Source organism: Aspergillus versicolor, assembly GCF_001890125.1.
Source record: "Aspergillus versicolor CBS 583.65 unplaced genomic scaffold ASPVEscaffold_2, whole genome shotgun sequence".
NCBI lineage: Eukaryota > Fungi > Ascomycota > Eurotiomycetes > Eurotiales > Aspergillaceae > Aspergillus > Aspergillus versicolor.
In genome coordinates, this window is record NW_024467525.1 from 2,382,360 (window position 1) to 2,397,588 (window position 15,229).

A 15,229-nucleotide genomic window follows, 5' to 3' on the forward strand; every position below is an offset into this window, starting at 1 on the left:
CATCTATGAAATAAAGCAGCCAGTGGATGGCGGGGGACATCCGCTAGAAATTACCCATTTTAACCCTAATTAACGTACCAAATACTAAACAGGTTAAATATTACTTCCGTTCTCTCAACCGCCTCACACCATCAATCCCAACCCCCGTAAACAGCGTCAACGCAACCACAAACGCCAACCCACTCGGCCAGCCATGCGTCTCCTTAAACTGCGGCGCCTGGCTAGAGGGAAACTGCAGCTGCTGGAACGGAATCACAACCGCCTGCCCCAGCGAAACCATAAACCCCAGCACAAACGCCCGCAGCTGCTGGTCCCCGCCACAGACCGAATTCACCCACCCGGCCAGCAGCGGCGTAAAGCACCCATAGCAACCCGTGAGAATAAAGGCAGCCATTTTTAGCTTCTCAGACACGTCCCAGTGCGTTAGCACCGCGAAGCAGAACGTCCAGAGACAGCCGACGGCGAAACACACGGCGCCGCGGCGGTGCGGGCCAAGGATGTCCACGACGTACCCTGTGCCTAGCATGAAGACGAAATTGACAGCGCCGAGAGACGTCGGGATGTTGTTTATCTGCGGGATGGAGTAGCGCCCTGTGGACTTGAGCCAGAGCGTAAAGTACTGCATGACATAAGACCCGCAGGTGAGTGTCCACAGACTGTAAGCGATTGAGAAGACGTAGAGCTGCCACGACGCCAGAACGCGGCGAAGGAATGTCCAGTCGAATTTGAGGGATGGGTTAGGGGCTCGTCCGTCTTGTTGCATGCGCTCCAGGGCGCGCGCGCGCTCCCACTCGTTCAGGTAGAATGCTGTTGTCGTTTCGGGCGTGTCTGGGTAGAATATTATCCCGTAGAGAGCAACAGGGATGGCGAGTATGAAGTCGAAGATGAACAGCCAGCGCCAGGCGGGCATGCCGCCTCGTCCGTCCATGCCTTTGTAGAGGCCTGCTTGCAGGTAGCCGGAGAACATCTGGCCGAGAACGCCGGACATGACGAAGAGGCCGCTGCGGCGGGCGATCTCGGATTTGGTGTACCAGCAGCCCAGGACGTACTGAATGCCGGGCCACGCGGCGGACTCGAAGAGTCCGATGCAGAAGCGGAGGGCGTAGAACTCAGAGGCATGGTTGCACTTGAATAAGAAGAGCACGAAGAAGGACCAGGTGAACAGGCAGAAAGTCAGCCAGATACGGGGTCTGACGACGGTGAGAATGAGGTTGGAAAAGGGACCGCCGATGATGACGCCGGCGTTGAAGTACGTGTTCATCCAGCTGAGTTCGTTGCCAGGGCCGAAGTTGAGGTCCTCTGCCATACCGGACGAGTATGCATTTGTGACATTGTTCCCGTCGAGCTGTTTGATAAAGAAAGTCAGGCAGCTGTAGCTGAGCAGGAACCAGTCCAGCTTAAAAATCAGCCACTTGTCTGCTTTGCTGGTGCCGGGCTCATGCCAGCGAAAGAAGCGACGTGCCTCGACAGGTTCGGATGTCGAGACTGTCGACGGCTGTTTAGCATCTTTGTCGGCCATTTTGTGCTTCAGCAAAAATAAAAAGCATCGTTAACTCTTATAAACGGTCGAGACGATTGCGCAATCCGATCGCAGTGATTAGGGCTTCCGACATAAATTTCCCTTTTGGGACGTGGGGCCGCGATAAGCCATGTGGCAGGCTACAGGAACGAGCATACAATCGTGCTCGAATCGTGATCACCGGGCAGAAACGGCGGCGCAGACATGTTTGGTGACTCGTCCGCTGCCCGTGCATACGACAGATTGCCGCCCTCTTGTTCCTCGTGGTCGATGAGGTCCTGGTAGCAGCTGGCCTTGCCGAGTGTTTCACCGAGCAATGACACCATCTCCTGGCGCAATGAGCGAAGCAATTCCTCCCTGTTTACTTCCAGGGGGTAGGTCTCGTGGCCGGCGACGACTTCATCGAGCTCGATGAGGATCCGAGCGAGGCGTCTTGCGTGTGTCCAGGAGTCGGGAAAGTTGTCGAGGATGTCGACGAAGGCGCGGATCTCGTTCCGCGCGTGGAAACTGCTTGTGCTGCCGTGGGAGAAGCAGTATATCAGAATAAGACAGGGCGGGAACAGTCGACTCAGCGTCACCCGGTTCAGGGGTAGCTGCTGGTGACTGAGCAGGACGCGATTATACTGGCTGAATTTGCGGACGAGCTCGAGCAACGCCGTAACCCGAGCAGTGCCTTGAGCTGAAGAACCAGAGTTGAACTGGCATGGGTAATAGAGAATGAGAAGGAGATGGTAATACCGCGCATTCAGCCATCCCATCGTATCATGCAGCCGGACGTTATCCAACTCCGGCCGCGAGATCAAACAGCCATGGCTATACCAGTTCTCGATCTCCGAGCGTAATCTCGCCGTTATAGTCCTGCGGTCTGCCTGGGTGAGTGCACTGACTGCCACTCGTCGCTGCAGGTGGACGGTGGCCATGATCTTTGCTTCCAGCTGGCGCAGCTCGATAACATGCCGACTGACCTGCAGCATCGAGGCATGCTCAGCCCGCTTGATCGACGCAAATTCCTCAACTGTGATGGCAGGAAATGGGATATCCATCTCGTCGCCGACCAGCCCAGGCGTCACGCCTACCGACGCAGCCATCATCCGGTCGAGTCCGAAGATACTCCAGAACAGCCGCCGACGCAGCTCGACATCTTTTGGCGATAGCTCCCCTGCGACTCCTGGTCGAGTCAGACCTTGCGCCATTGCTTGCCGCGTGATAATGCCCACAATGGACCAAGTCGAAGGACCTGTCGGATCGAAGAGGGAATACAGAGCAACAAGCATCAGGATCTGGATCGAGTCAATCCCCTCCTCCATGATACACCTCTGCATGATATCGGCATACGGGATATCAAACGCAGCGGTAATACCGGGGGGAGCCTTGCCAGAGCGCTCCAGACTGGTATACCCAATCGCCATGACCATATACAGAATCTACCAATTAACACCTCACCTTCCATAAAACAAAGGCAGACTTACAATAGCGTCGGTGTCACGCGAATCAGGCACGCAAGAAACCTCCACCCCCCTGACCCTCTCCTCATCGATAAACGGATACGCCCTGTACACATGGTGGAAGAACGCATCAACCAGGACACTCGGGTCAGGAATCTCCACGCGCGCAGGCGTAACAGCGGTACTCAAACTCGCATCACCGCCAGGCTCAACAGGCTCATGCCGTGCAATCGGAACAGTAACCTGCTCCTGTTCAAGCTCCGTGACATACTGCGTCAACTCCTGCACGCGCGCCTGCAGCGTCTGATACGAGCATTTCCGCCCGGCATGGATGCACGCCGCGCAGTCTGGTAGATTCCGACTGCATTTCTTCTTCAGTCGACGGCACCGGTCGCATGCTGGGCGGGTGACAGCTGCAGTTGGAGCAGCTGTATCTCTAATCCGTGGCAGTGGCGGCGGCTCCGGCGAAGCCCTCTGCACGCGAAAGCGATGGGTCGCAAAGGCGGGATCCGTTGAGGAAAAATTGGGCGGCATGAGTCCGGTGCAGACGAGGAAAAGGCAGTGGAGCAGCGAATGCGAGCGGTCTATTGGCGTCGTTTTATCGGTTTTGGAGATGCGCGCAATCGGGTGATTCGATGGCGTTATCTGCTGCTAACGAGGGTGTATAGTGACCCACTTGGAGTGTATAAGTCGTGCTATGGCCGGGAAATGAAGAAATAGATAGTTTGTTGGCTATGTCTTTTCCTGATATAAACATTTCTATAGGTATGTCTCTCCAGCTGTAAGTAGAGCTTGGCTCATGTATAGACCGCGGTGGCACGTTCTGCGACGTCCTCGTCCAGACAGGACAGACAGACCGCGTCTTCAAGCTCTTATCAGAAGATCCAGCCAACTACCGCGATGCCCCGACAGAGGCAATCCGCCGGGCACTGGAGGCCATCGAGGGCCGGGCAATCCCCAAGGGTGAAAAGATAGACGGCTCGCGCATCGCTTCATGCCGGATCGGCACGACAATCGCGACGAATGCCCTGCTGCAGGGAAAAGGCGAGAAGTTTGCCTTCGTCACTACGAAAGGGTTCGAAGATGTCTGTATTATCGGCGACCAGACCAGACCGAAGCTTTTCGATCTAAAGGTTCGAAAGGCGACGCCGCTGCATGAAAAGGTCGTTGGAGTGGACGAGAGAGTTACAGTGGAAGACTACGACCTGGATCCGTTTCCCTTGGACAGGAAGCGAGATCTCACTGATCCAAGACTTGTCCGGACGAACAGTGGTGAGATTATTCGAGTGCTCCAGCCGTTGGATACTGCTGCAGTCCAAGAGACCCTGCTAGAGCTCAAGGCAGAGGGATATACGTCTGTTGCAATTGCCTTTCTTCATTCGTATCTATTCCCCGATCACGAAGAACAGGCCGCTGCCATTGCAAGACAAATCGGCTTTCGATACGTGACGACATCTTCTGAGATCTGCCCTGTTATTAAATACCTCGACCGAAGCAACTCCGTCTGCTCCGAGGCATTCCTGTATCCCATCGTCAAGCAGTACATCTCGGACTTCGAGGCTGGATTCTCAGTTCTACCGAAGAGAGTCGATTTCATGTGCTCCGACGGAGGGCTGAGGTCGGCCTCAAGATTCCGAGGCAACGAAGCCCTCCTGAGCGGTCCAGCTGGTGGCGTTGTCGGAATCGCACAGACATGCTACGACTCCGACGAGGGGACACCAGTTATCGGATTCGACATGGGCGGGACAAGCACCGATGTCTCGCGGTATGATGGGACATACGACTATCTGAGCCAGACCACTATAGCAGGTCGAAACATCACCATTCCCATGTTGAATATTGCCACCGTTGCTGCTGGCGGAGGCTCGATCCTGGCTGCCCGGAATGGGCTGTTCGTTGTAGGGCCTGAAAGTGCAGGATCGCATCCTGGACCGGCTTGTTATCGTAAGGGAGGGCCTTTGACTGTTACTGATGCCAATTTGTTCCTGGGGAGGCTCCTCCTGTCCTCGTTTCCGTCTATCTTTGGTCCTAATGCGGACCAGCCGCTGGACTATGAAGCAACGGCACAGAAGTTTGGTGAAATCACAAAGGAGATCAATTCGCAGACAGGACAGTCTCTTGCACCAGAAGAAGTTGCTCTGGGTTTCCTCAACGTTGCAAATGAGACCATGAGTCGGCCAATCCGCAATGCTACTGAAGCCCGTGGATATCATCCAGAACGGCACAACTTGGTCAGCTTTGGAGGCGCAGGTGGCCAGCATGCTTGTTCTATTGCTCAGCGGCTGGGGATAAAGAGGATTCTGATTCACAAGTACTCTTCTATCCTCTCTGCAGTGGGCATCTCCAAGACAGAGCTCAAGTCGGACGCTGTTGAGCCGTACGTAGGAGCCTTTGATCTCTCAGTACTCCCAAACATCAACTCCCGGTTCGCCTCTTTGAAGGAAAAGGTTAGACAGGACCTGCTCGGTCAAGGTGCAATTCCAGAGTCGATTCGCTTCGACGAGTCCCTCAGTCTGCGATACCAAGGGACAGACACGAATCTTGTCATTGCAAAGCCACCCGACGAGGACTATGCAGAGGCGTTCCGCAGCACACACAAAAGAGAGTTCGCTTTTACGCTGGAGAGGCCGGTGATTGTTGATTCAGTCCAGGTTCGGGGTGCCGGTGGGAGCAGTTCCTGGGAGGCCTCATTATCTCCTTTTGAAGCTTTATCGCAGCTCAAGGCCAGCCCTAAGTCGGCGGAGACCCAGATCCATACAAGAGTCTTTGTTGAGTCTTCGTGGCAAGATATCCCCGTCTACAATCTAGAATCCATCTCGCAATCTGTCATTCCTGGTCCAGCTCTCGTCATCGACGCAACGCAAACCATCTTCGTCGAGCCCCAGTGGCAGGCGTACATCCTGTCTGACCATCTGGTCCTGGAGCGACAGGCCAACAAGCCTGAACCATTATCAGCCCAGGTTGAATCCATCAGTCCCATCCAGCTGTCCATCTTCGCCCACCGGTTCATGGCCATCGCCGAGCAAATGGGCAACACGCTGCAACGCACGTCCATCTCGACCAGCATCAAAGAGCGCCTCGACTTCTCCTGCGCCATCTTCTCTCCATCCGGAAAACTCGTCGCCAACGCCCCCCACATCCCCATCCACCTGGGGAGCATGCAGTACGCAATCCAATACCAGCATCGCCTCTGGCAAGACAAGCTCCAACCAGGCGACGTCCTCCTCACCAACCACCCGGACTGCGGCGGCACCCACCTCCCGGATCTCACAATCATCAGCCCCGTCTTCAGCGCGTCACACGAACTGGCCTTCTACGTTGCGGCACGCGGACACCACACCGACATCGGCGGCCGCGGCATCTCCGCCATGATGCCCGACTCCAAGGAACTGTGGGAAGAAGGCCTAAACGTGCAGTCGATGAAGATCGTCGAGAACGGCGTGTTCCTCGAGTCGGATGTCCGCGAAGCTTTCCTCCACGCCGGCACATTCCCAGGATGCAGTCCCACCCGCCGACTTCACGATAACATCTCCGACATCAAAGCCCAGATCTCCTCGAACCAGCGCGGCATTCTCCTCCTGCAGAACCTGTGCGATGAGTTCAGCTTGCCTGTCGTGCATGCACATATGCACGGGATCCAATCCAATGCCGAAACCGCCGTGCGATCTTTCTTCAAAACAATCGCAGCAGACACCAAAACTAAATCCAAGACCCTAAAGGCAGCAGACTACCTCGACAACGGCACAAGAATCCAAGTCAGTATCACAATCGACTCGACCACTGGATCCGCAGTCTATGATTTCACAGGCACAGGACCCCAGACGTGGACCAACTACAACTGCCCGATCTCTGTTACACATTCTGCCGTGATATATACAACACGCTGTCTCATCGCCAGCGACATCCCGCTGAACGACGGCTGTCTAGCCCCTATCGAGATTATTGTTCCAAAGGGAACTGCCCTAAACCCATCTGCGCCTGTTGCGATCTGCGCAAGTACACTCGCGAGCCAGCGCATCATCGACACGATTCTGCGAGCCTTTGGTGCTGTTGCTGCGTTCTCGGGGTGTGCGAATAGTTTTGGATGGGGGGTTGGAGGGAAGGATCCTCTTACTGGGGAGATAACCCCTGGGTGGAACTATGGGGAAACGGTTGGAGGGGGCTGTGGTGCTGGACCTAGTTGGGAAGGGGAGAGTGCGGTGCAGTGTCACTCGACGAATACGAAGATTACGGATGTGGAGGTTGTTGAGAAGAGGACGCCTGTTGTTGTGCAAAGACATGCGGTGAGGCAGGGGACGGGGGGGAGTGGGAGGTTTAGGGGAGGGGACGGGGCTGTTAGGGTTATTGAGGCCAGGGTGCCGATGAGGTGTAGCATCTTGAGTGATAGAAGGGTGTTTGCGCCGTATGGGATGGAGGGGGGAGGGGAGGGCGCTGTGGGAGAGAACTATGTGTATCGCTGGAATGGGGACCGCACTGGGTTTGATCGAGTGTCTGTCGGGGGGAAGGCCGAGTTGAAGCTGGACGAGGGCGAGATGATGGAGGTGAACAGTCCGGGGGGTGGTGGATGGGGATAACGTAGGCAATACAGAAGGTCCTTATGGTAGATACCAATATACTCCGTCAGACAACTCCAGTCTCATTCTGCGACTCTTCTGCTGGCAATAATAATAATGAAGACGTTCACATGTTGTCCGAGGCGATCTACAGACCCAAACAATTAAATGGCGCAAAGTAACGCCCTAACGCTAGGTTAATCTTAGTTAGCCCTTGCTGCCAATCAGAGCGTTGACACATCAGGAATCAATTATCACCAACTCCAACACGTCTACATCGTACTCCAACTAATTACTTATATTACCGGTCAGATCTGCCTTCGGTTGGGACTTGGAAACTGCGGTGAGACCCCTGACCGCGTCATGAAACCAGCGGAGACCAGCGACCACGGCCCCTGGACAAAAATAGCCGAATTAAAGGGGCAAATCCACACCGTTGGGGAGGATCACATTCGGACTGGACCCAGAGAACTGTCAAACGCCATGCAAAAAATTCAATCTCAACCATGGCGCCGTTGCAGATGCGCCTATCACGCCCGCCCCTGGGCCTGCGTGCACTCCACTGCTGGGACCTGGATCCTGCTGCTAGGCTGACATAGGAAAGGAGTGCTCGCTGTTTGTACACTAGCATGCTCCAGGCTTAGCAGGCTGGGGAGCTTAGGGTTGTGCTTGTAGACGGGGCGTTGGGACTTGGGACGTTGAGTTTTCTCTTCTGCAGCGCTCAGTTGGTTATTTACAATTTCTGTTCTGAAGTCGCATTGTCGCTGTGCATCGCAATGGCTGAAGCTATGTCCGGGAAACAGGTACTACTTTCACCTTCTATACCTTCTATATCTTCTAATACTAACCCAGGTCAAGTCCCAGGAACTCACCCTCAAGACAATCCGCGATGCAATCCCCAAGCACTGCTTCGACCGCTCCCTCACCATCTCCTGCGCCTATGTCGCCCGCGACCTCCTCTACGCCAGCGTCCTCTTCTACGCCGCGCTGCAAATCGACCTGATCCCCTCGCAGCTCCTGCGCATCCTCGCCTGGACCGCCTACGGCTTCGCCCAGGGCTGCGTCGGCACCGGCATCTGGATCCTCGCGCACGAGTGCGGCCACGGCGCCTTCTCCCCTTACACCCTCGTCAACGACACCATCGGCTGGGCCCTGCACTCCCTCCTGCTGGTCCCCTACTTCAGCTGGAAAATCACCCACGCCCGTCACCACCGCTACACAAACAACACCGAGCGCGACACGGCCTTCGTCCCCTGGACGGACAAGGACTACGAGGGCCGCCCCCGTAACCTCCCCGCCTGGCTCGAGCACTTCGAAGACACCCCCATCTACTCCTTCCTCAGCCTCATCACCCACCAGCTCGCCGGCTGGCAGATGTACCTCTGCTTCTATGTGACAGCCGGCACGAAGAGCCGTCCCGTGCAGGGCAAGGGCAGCGGCTGGTTCGGGTACCAGCAGAGCACCAGCCACTTCGACCCAGCCAGTTCGCTCTGGACCGAGAACCAGCGGCACCTGATTGCGATATCCGACTTTGGGCTTCTCCTTGTCGGCGGCGCCGTTTGGTACCTCAGCCAGCAGGTGGGCTTGCTCAAGACGGTCCTGATCTACTTCGTGCCCTATCTCTGGGTTCACCACTGGTTAGTAGCGATAACGTATCTGCACCACACGCACCGGGATATCGCGCACTACACGGACGCAACGTGGACGTTTACGCGCGGCGCCCTGTCGACCGTGGATCGGGATTTCGGGTTCATAGGCCGGCATTTCTTTCACCATATTATCGACCACCATGTCGTGCATCACTTGTTCTCGCGCATTCCGTTTTACCGCGCCGAGGAGGCCACGGATGCCATTATCCCTGTGCTGGGGGATCAGTATCATAAAGAGGAGAGTGGGTTTTTGAGCAGTCTGGTGCAGACTTATGCTGCTTGTCAGTATGTCGGCGAGACGGAGAAGGATAGTGGTGTTTATCATTGGGTTTTGGACGGCGAGAAGGGCGTTAAGGCGGAGTAAATTGGAACTGGGTTGGAAATGTAGATGGTGGATAGATTGATTGCGAGAGTTTCGGTACGTTGGATAGACTGCTAGAGTGAATAGATATAGACTGCCGTTAATATCCATCGCTAGATGCGGACTGATTGTTCGCTCATGTCATAATCTTCATTGAATCCTAATTGTCTATATACGGCTGTCGGCGATGTATGATGCAGTCCGAGCAGCTGCCATTAACAAACATTACTTTTTAAACGCTGATCGTCTTGAACACACTGCAAGCAGTTAGTACGAGCAAACATACTAAACGTGGTAATAGAGATACATACCCAAAACCGTTCGCACCGGTGGCCATTAGAGTCCCCGGCATTTGAGCCTGCCAGTGCACTTCCTTGACTGACTCGGCGTAGTGGACGAACAGCAGCTGCGGCGGAACATCCGCTAGACCCGCCTGGCGGCTTTCCTCCTCGTCCAGCTCGACGGCAAGATCCCACAGGGTGACGGTGTTATCGGCCGACCCGACGGCAACGACACTGTCGTCCGTTGGGTGCCATTCGATACTTGTGACCGGGTCCTTGTGGAAGTCGAACGAGGCGACCGGAGATGCCGTGATAGGCGCCGAGGGAGCGCTGGGGTTGGGCTTCCAGTGCCGCAGATCCCAGACAGCCCACTGTCCGTCGTCGGCGCCGGTGGCGAGAAGGTGCGACGTCTGCTTCGACCAGCTCATTACGTTGACGTCGGTGTTGGAGACCTTGACGTCTACGGCGGGTTTGCGGGACTTCGATCGGACATCCCACACCTTGACCGTTCCGTCGCTGCTTGCTGATGCGAACACGTTCTTCTCGTTCGGCGACCATTGGAGTTCCTCGACGGATGAGGCGTGTCCGGTGAATGGGCGGGTGTCGGTCACCCATCCTCCTCCTTCTGTACGGGTTGTAACGTAGATTAGACCGTCGTTGTCTCCCGTCAGGAGCTTTCCGAGCGGCTGGAGAGGGGACCAATCGAGAGCGTATCCTTCCGACTTGTGCATGCGGAGGGTAGACAAGGGCTTGGAGGCGGAAGGAGGGAGCATGGTGCCGGGGACATCGAAGCTGGTGAGGTGGGGGGTGACATCGTGGATGACCACTTGAGCGTTCTCCAGCATTGTCGCCGTAATAGTCTGCGGGGGCTTGGTGATGTCGGACTGCGGAGTCTGATGGGCGCGGATGCGGTTGGCCGTAGACCCGAGAGGAATGCTCTTGGACTCCAGGATGGCCTCGCCGCCTTCGTCGTCGTCCGAATCACTCTCGGAGTCTGTCTCGTTCTCCTTCTCCATCTTGCTCAGTCCGCTCATCTTGAGAACCATCAATTCATTCTCCTTCGCTCGACCGCCCTCCGCCTGAGTTCCGGTGACGGCGTATACCGTCGCGGGGTACGTCTTGCGGTTGTCACCGAGTGTGTCACGGACGATGTCAAAGGATAAACAGGGCCACGGCGTACTGAGCGTGTGCAGCATATCGTAAGTCGACGTGTCGGGCGAGAGCACCTCTCCTGGCGGCAGTTTCGTCCGACCGGGGATGAATATCTGTTGGTCTACCTCCATTGAGTCGGCTTCACTTGTGTTAGCTCAATCAATCCACACGACTTTTGGACAATCATACCCTTTTCCTCTGCTTCACGCTCCGCGTCCGGTCGGCCATCCACACCAGCCTCCAGAATCTCATCCTCGCTCTCAAACTCGTCCTCGAACTCGTCTTCGAACTCGCCCATCTCGTTGGGAGGGGCATCGGCCATGGGGCGCTCGCCAGCCTTGAGGGCGGCGGCGTGCTCGTCGGCGGCGTCAGCAGTTCTCTTGGACATTTTCTCAAGCAAATCGGTCGCAAATCGGTGGTCCGGGTCGCAGCAACGAGCCAGTCGTGCGGCAGAGGACGGAGATGGCGATGATGAAATAATTTTAGGGTTCAGGAACTTTTTTTTTGTCGACGGCCGGAGGCCCGCACTAAGCCTATCGCGGTTAGCGGCGATCACTGGGGAGCTGCGGCTGTGCTGAGTTGAGTCTCTGTGTTGCTCTGTTGACCTCAGGCTCTCCCCTCCTGCTCGTCCAACTCCAGTCCCTCCTGCTACACTTTGTTTCATCTCTAGTCTCTCCCTATCGCCTTCACGAGCTGCGCTCTGATATCCTCTCGTTCGTCCCGCCATGGACCCCACCCAACCCGTCCAGCCCCCGGTCGCAGAAGCGCCTGCGCCCGTCCCCGAGCCACAACAGGAGCACCAGCAACAGATCCAAGAATCCCACCCAGAATACCCTGAGCACCAGGTGCAGCAAGTGCAGGAAGTGCAGCATGATCAGTCAGATCAGATGGATCACACCCCACAACCGCTCTCTCACTCGGAGCCTGAAGTGCCTACGATCGTTCCCATTGCAGCCCGCGAAGAATCCACCCTCCCTCCGGCGAGCTATCACAACGGCTACAGCAGCGACTCTCGCGCCCATTACGAATATCACACTCCGACCCAGGACCCCCAGCCGCAAGCCCCGACGTCGTCGAGAGCGAGCTCCGGATTATCAGTCACCCAGAACCAGAAGCAGCCGTCCCAGTCAACGAAAAACAGCGTGGTGATCAAGGTTGGCATGGTCGGAGATGCACAGATCGGAAAAACCAGCTTGATGGTGAAATACGTCGAGGGCAGCTGGGACGAAGATTATATACAAACACTGGGTAGGTCACATCTGCGGTTATCTGATTGGTGCCCTTGCTAATTGTGCAGGCGTCAACTTTATGGAGAAAACAATTTCGATCCGGAATACGGAGATTACATTTTCGATCTGGGATTTGGGTGGCCAGCGCGAGTTTGTCAACATGCTTCCCCTAGTGTGTAACGATGCCGTCGCCATTCTGTTCATGTTCGACCTCACTCGCAAGAGCACCCTGAATTCGATCAAGGAGTGGTACCGACAAGGCCGTGGGTTCAACAAGACTGCGATTCCCTTCTTGGTGGGCACCAAGTACGATCATTTTGTCAATTTCCCCCGGGAGGACCAGGAAGAGATTTCAATCCAGGTACGTATCGTATTCCTGTCAGTCGACTCCTGCTAACCCTCCAGGCCAAACGATTTGCGAAGGCGATGAAGGCCAGTTTGATCTTCAGCAGTACCAGTCACAGTATCAATGTGCAAAAGGTATGGTTGCACCTTAATTATACATGTCACGGTTCTAACTCCCGCAGATATTCAAAATCGTCCTCGCCAAGGCTTTCGACCTGAAATGTACAATCCCAGAGATCGAAAACGTCGGCGAACCTCTGTTGCTGTATAAGAATGTCTAACCCGAGCGGGTTTATGCTTGCGTCCGTGAATTGGACGAACGATGTTGATGACCGAACAATCCCTTGATTTGGGTTGGACCTATATCACGTCCCGGGTCGCAGTGATCCTACATTATTTTTCTTTTCCCTTCTCACCTTATGCCAGCATTGGGATGCGCCTGGAGCTTTTCTTCTCTCGGTCTTTTCTTCTCTGTGTTAAATTCCCCCACCTGTTCGTTTCTTGTATGCCCATTGCCCGTCTGGTGTTTGTATTTTTCTTACCCGTCGCTCTCTTGCGAGGATCCACTATGTCAGAGTATCTAATGCGCGGAAGGCATTGCAGTCTTCGCCTGATAAAATGTCAAATGACGCACCCTATAATATACGGCTTACCAATTCAATCAGCTATCGAAGTAACCTACGAATCAAGTCAGGTCTTTAAGTGGATCGGAATGACTATTTCTGGCCATGTTATATTTTAACGTTAAGTTATACATTTCCATGACCCGTAGATTAGGGCTTGACCACCACTCAAGGACAAAAATAGGCGATAATATATTTTGCGGACTTCACTAACAGATAGGTATAAAATAACATTACTTTACTACCATCGTCTTAGGCAACCGACTCCGACCGATCCCCCGTCAACTCCCTGGAATAAGGCGGAACAAGCAAATACAGCACAGCATGCGCCATCGCCGCCGTCAAGGGCCCAATCCAATAAATCCAGTGGTAGAAGTAGAAATGCGACCCAACCATCGCACCAAAGCACCTAGCCGGATTTCCTGCTTGGGGGTCGTCAGCCAATATACTTCAATGGTACAGTTCTTATTGGTCGTACAAAACCCAGTAAATCCCGGCCGACTGATGCCCGTGAAGAAGGTGCACGTGGCCAGCACAAACCCGACGAGGATGGGACCTAGAGCTGGACCGAAGACGGATCGCTGGCGGGGCTCGAGACCGACGCCGAACGAGAGGAAGATGAGGGCGAAGTCGGTGGTGAATTCGATTGTGAATGCGCTGCGTACGGAGACGAGGTTGGTGTCGAAGTAGCAGCCGGGAACGATGAACTGTATGATTAGTTGTTTGTCTTGTGTATGTTCTGTATATAGGTAGAGACGCACTGATCTTGTATCGAAACTAGCCCGCAGAAGCCAGCCTGCAATAGCACCGCCAAAGATTTGGAAGGTGACGTAGAGAATAGACCTTGGAAGAGTGGCGAGGCGGCTGAAGAAGGTCGCGATGGTGATTGTTGGGTTGAGATGTGCTCCTGATACAGGGCCAACGGCGAATATAAACAGCGGAAGAGATACCAGAGCCGTGAGGGCCCCGAGTAGACTGGGGACGAGCGGGCCAGATGCAAATGTACTATATGTATACTTGTTAGCTGGGCTGACTAGGAGTAGGTGGGAAGCGCACTTGACAAGTTCCCCTAGACCAACGGCTACGAAGCAGGTCAGGTACACCAGCAGACATGTTCCTATGCCTTCAGTCACAGCAGCCTTCCACAGCTCCGGCTGGAGAATAGTTCTCAGAGACAAGGCATCTCGCACCGGAATCCAGGGTGCTGCATCGGGAAACTTCTGCAAGAGTTCTCGCTGGGTACAAGTGTCTTTATCGACAGCAAACTCCTGGTTGGCGCCTATACGACCGGCAAAAGGGATGACATGGCTTGGGGTGGGCAGGTCGGTCCGACCTGAGCGCCAGAAGCTGGCATTAGGGAGCATCCAGCGCATTTTGTATGTTTAGTGGAGATTTACAGAATGATTCTGGTGTAGGAAGCTGTATTTCATGTCAGAAGCCTCGTGTAACATGGCTGTTAGTCATGATTAAGCATCATCTCGTAACGTGCATGTCGGTCAGCTTTGGGCTAAACTCAGAGCAACCATGGTTGGCTTCAATGACTGGCTGACTCGATGATGTAAGTTGTCTAGACCGAAACAGTTAATGCTAAAATAAATACAAGTAAATGAGACTAGTTGAATATTCTGGTATCCTCCTGCGTTGTACTCCATCCAGCCCTAACAATGTCCCTTTGTTTAGCCCTATAAACGTATAGTTGCTAATATCGCTTTATCAACCACAATCCGGTAGCAGCACGTCCGGATACTAAATTTTAAAATATACTGACATCTCTCCTGTCATTGTGCTTTATCCTACAAAACACATAAAGGTTACATTCCGGATATTAAGAATAAGGCTCGAGCCCTCAGCGACAGGTCTAGACCAACGCCCCGCAATCTCAGCCCAAGGGACGACTGGACCCCGCGAACATGAGTCGCGTTCTGCAGGTCTTTAGGCTATACAAATATATTGGCATGCGCTCTGAAGAAGTGGCTTTGCCAGCCAAGCAGCAAAATTCCCATTCGGATCAGGAACAAGTGGTTGTCTCTGTAGAAATGCAATTCTGGTCATTATTTTGTCCTCGTTCTGCA

General features: G+C 54.5%; 8 protein-coding genes across 8 annotated transcripts; 4 read left to right on the forward strand and 4 right to left on the reverse strand.

Annotated features, from left to right (window-relative positions):
* Positions 1–28: 28 nt before the first annotated feature.
* Positions 29–1,519, reverse strand: ASPVEDRAFT_59969 (uncharacterized protein; the record flags this gene model as incomplete). Its single annotated transcript, XM_040815508.1, has 2 exons — positions 29–1,370; positions 1,413–1,519. The coding sequence occupies 2 exons, from the start codon at positions 1,517–1,519 to the stop codon at positions 101–103; spliced, it is 1,377 nt and encodes a 458-aa protein (XP_040664444.1). The 3' UTR covers positions 29–100.
* A 140-nt stretch (positions 1,520–1,659) lies between these two features.
* On the reverse strand, positions 1,660–3,498 carry ASPVEDRAFT_25541 (Zn(II)2Cys6 transcription factor; the record flags this gene model as incomplete). Its single annotated transcript, XM_040809790.1, has 2 exons — positions 1,660–2,943; positions 2,989–3,498. The coding sequence occupies 2 exons, from the start codon at positions 3,496–3,498 to the stop codon at positions 1,660–1,662; spliced, it is 1,794 nt and encodes a 597-aa protein (XP_040664445.1).
* A 200-nt stretch (positions 3,499–3,698) lies between these two features.
* Positions 3,699–7,545, forward strand: ASPVEDRAFT_69241 (uncharacterized protein; the record flags this gene model as incomplete). The annotated part of the gene is made up of 2 exons (XM_040816017.1): positions 3,699–3,729; positions 3,772–7,545. The coding sequence occupies 2 exons, from the start codon at positions 3,699–3,701 to the stop codon at positions 7,536–7,538; spliced, it is 3,798 nt and encodes a 1,265-aa protein (XP_040664446.1). The 3' UTR covers positions 7,539–7,545.
* Positions 7,546–8,202: 657 nt separating this feature from the next.
* Positions 8,203–9,645, forward strand: ASPVEDRAFT_479163 (oleate delta-12 desaturase). The gene is made up of 2 exons (XM_040813893.1): positions 8,203–8,320; positions 8,376–9,645. The coding sequence occupies exons 1-2, from the start codon at positions 8,294–8,296 to the stop codon at positions 9,528–9,530; spliced, it is 1,182 nt and encodes a 393-aa protein (XP_040664447.1). The 5' UTR covers positions 8,203–8,293; the 3' UTR covers positions 9,531–9,645.
* A 114-nt stretch (positions 9,646–9,759) lies between these two features.
* Positions 9,760–11,348, reverse strand: ASPVEDRAFT_50334 (ribosome biosynthesis protein RRB1; the record flags this gene model as incomplete). Its single annotated transcript, XM_040814289.1, has 3 exons — positions 9,760–9,784; positions 9,839–11,099; positions 11,150–11,348. The coding sequence occupies 3 exons, from the start codon at positions 11,346–11,348 to the stop codon at positions 9,760–9,762; spliced, it is 1,485 nt and encodes a 494-aa protein (XP_040664448.1).
* Positions 11,349–11,847: 499 nt separating this feature from the next.
* Positions 11,848–12,815, forward strand: ASPVEDRAFT_25545 (Spg1/Tem1 GTP-binding protein; the record flags this gene model as incomplete). Its single annotated transcript, XM_040809791.1, has 4 exons — positions 11,848–12,208; positions 12,258–12,550; positions 12,595–12,669; positions 12,717–12,815. 4 exons carry the CDS (start codon positions 11,848–11,850, stop codon positions 12,813–12,815), a joined length of 828 nt encoding a protein of 275 aa, XP_040664449.1.
* On the forward strand, positions 12,722–13,468 carry ASPVEDRAFT_479451 (uncharacterized protein). Its single transcript, XM_040813901.1, has one exon. The coding sequence runs from the start codon at positions 12,857–12,859 to the stop codon at positions 13,274–13,276; it is 420 nt and encodes a 139-aa protein (XP_040664450.1). The 5' UTR covers positions 12,722–12,856; the 3' UTR covers positions 13,277–13,468.
* ASPVEDRAFT_38191 (uncharacterized protein) lies at positions 13,233–14,934 on the reverse strand. The gene is made up of 4 exons (XM_040811647.1): positions 14,214–14,934; positions 13,919–14,162; positions 13,636–13,864; positions 13,233–13,582 (listed from the first exon to the last, which is right to left on the reverse strand). The coding sequence occupies exons 1-4, from the start codon at positions 14,528–14,530 to the stop codon at positions 13,410–13,412; spliced, it is 963 nt and encodes a 320-aa protein (XP_040664451.1). The 5' UTR covers positions 14,531–14,934; the 3' UTR covers positions 13,233–13,409.
* Between the last annotated feature and the right edge of the window lie 295 nt (positions 14,935–15,229).

Coding starts and splice junctions, on each gene's coding strand:
- ASPVEDRAFT_38191 (XM_040811647.1), bottom strand. CDS start 14,530: ATGCGCTGGATGCTCCCTAATGCCAGCTTCTGGCGCTCAGGTCGGACC. Junction 13,865..13,918: donor CTAGTTTCGATACAAGATCA/GTGCGTCTCTAC, acceptor CTAATCATACAG/TTCATCGTTCCCGGCTGCTA. Junction 13,583..13,635: donor GCCGGGATTTACTGGGTTTT/GTACGACCAATA, acceptor ACGACCCCCAAG/CAGGAAATCCGGCTAGGTGC.
- ASPVEDRAFT_479451 (XM_040813901.1), top strand. CDS start 12,857: ATGTTGATGACCGAACAATCCCTTGATTTGGGTTGGACCTATATCACG.
- ASPVEDRAFT_479163 (XM_040813893.1), top strand. CDS start 8,294: ATGGCTGAAGCTATGTCCGGGAAACAG. Junction 8,321..8,375: donor AAGCTATGTCCGGGAAACAG/GTACTACTTTCA, acceptor ACCCAGGTCAAG/TCCCAGGAACTCACCCTCAA.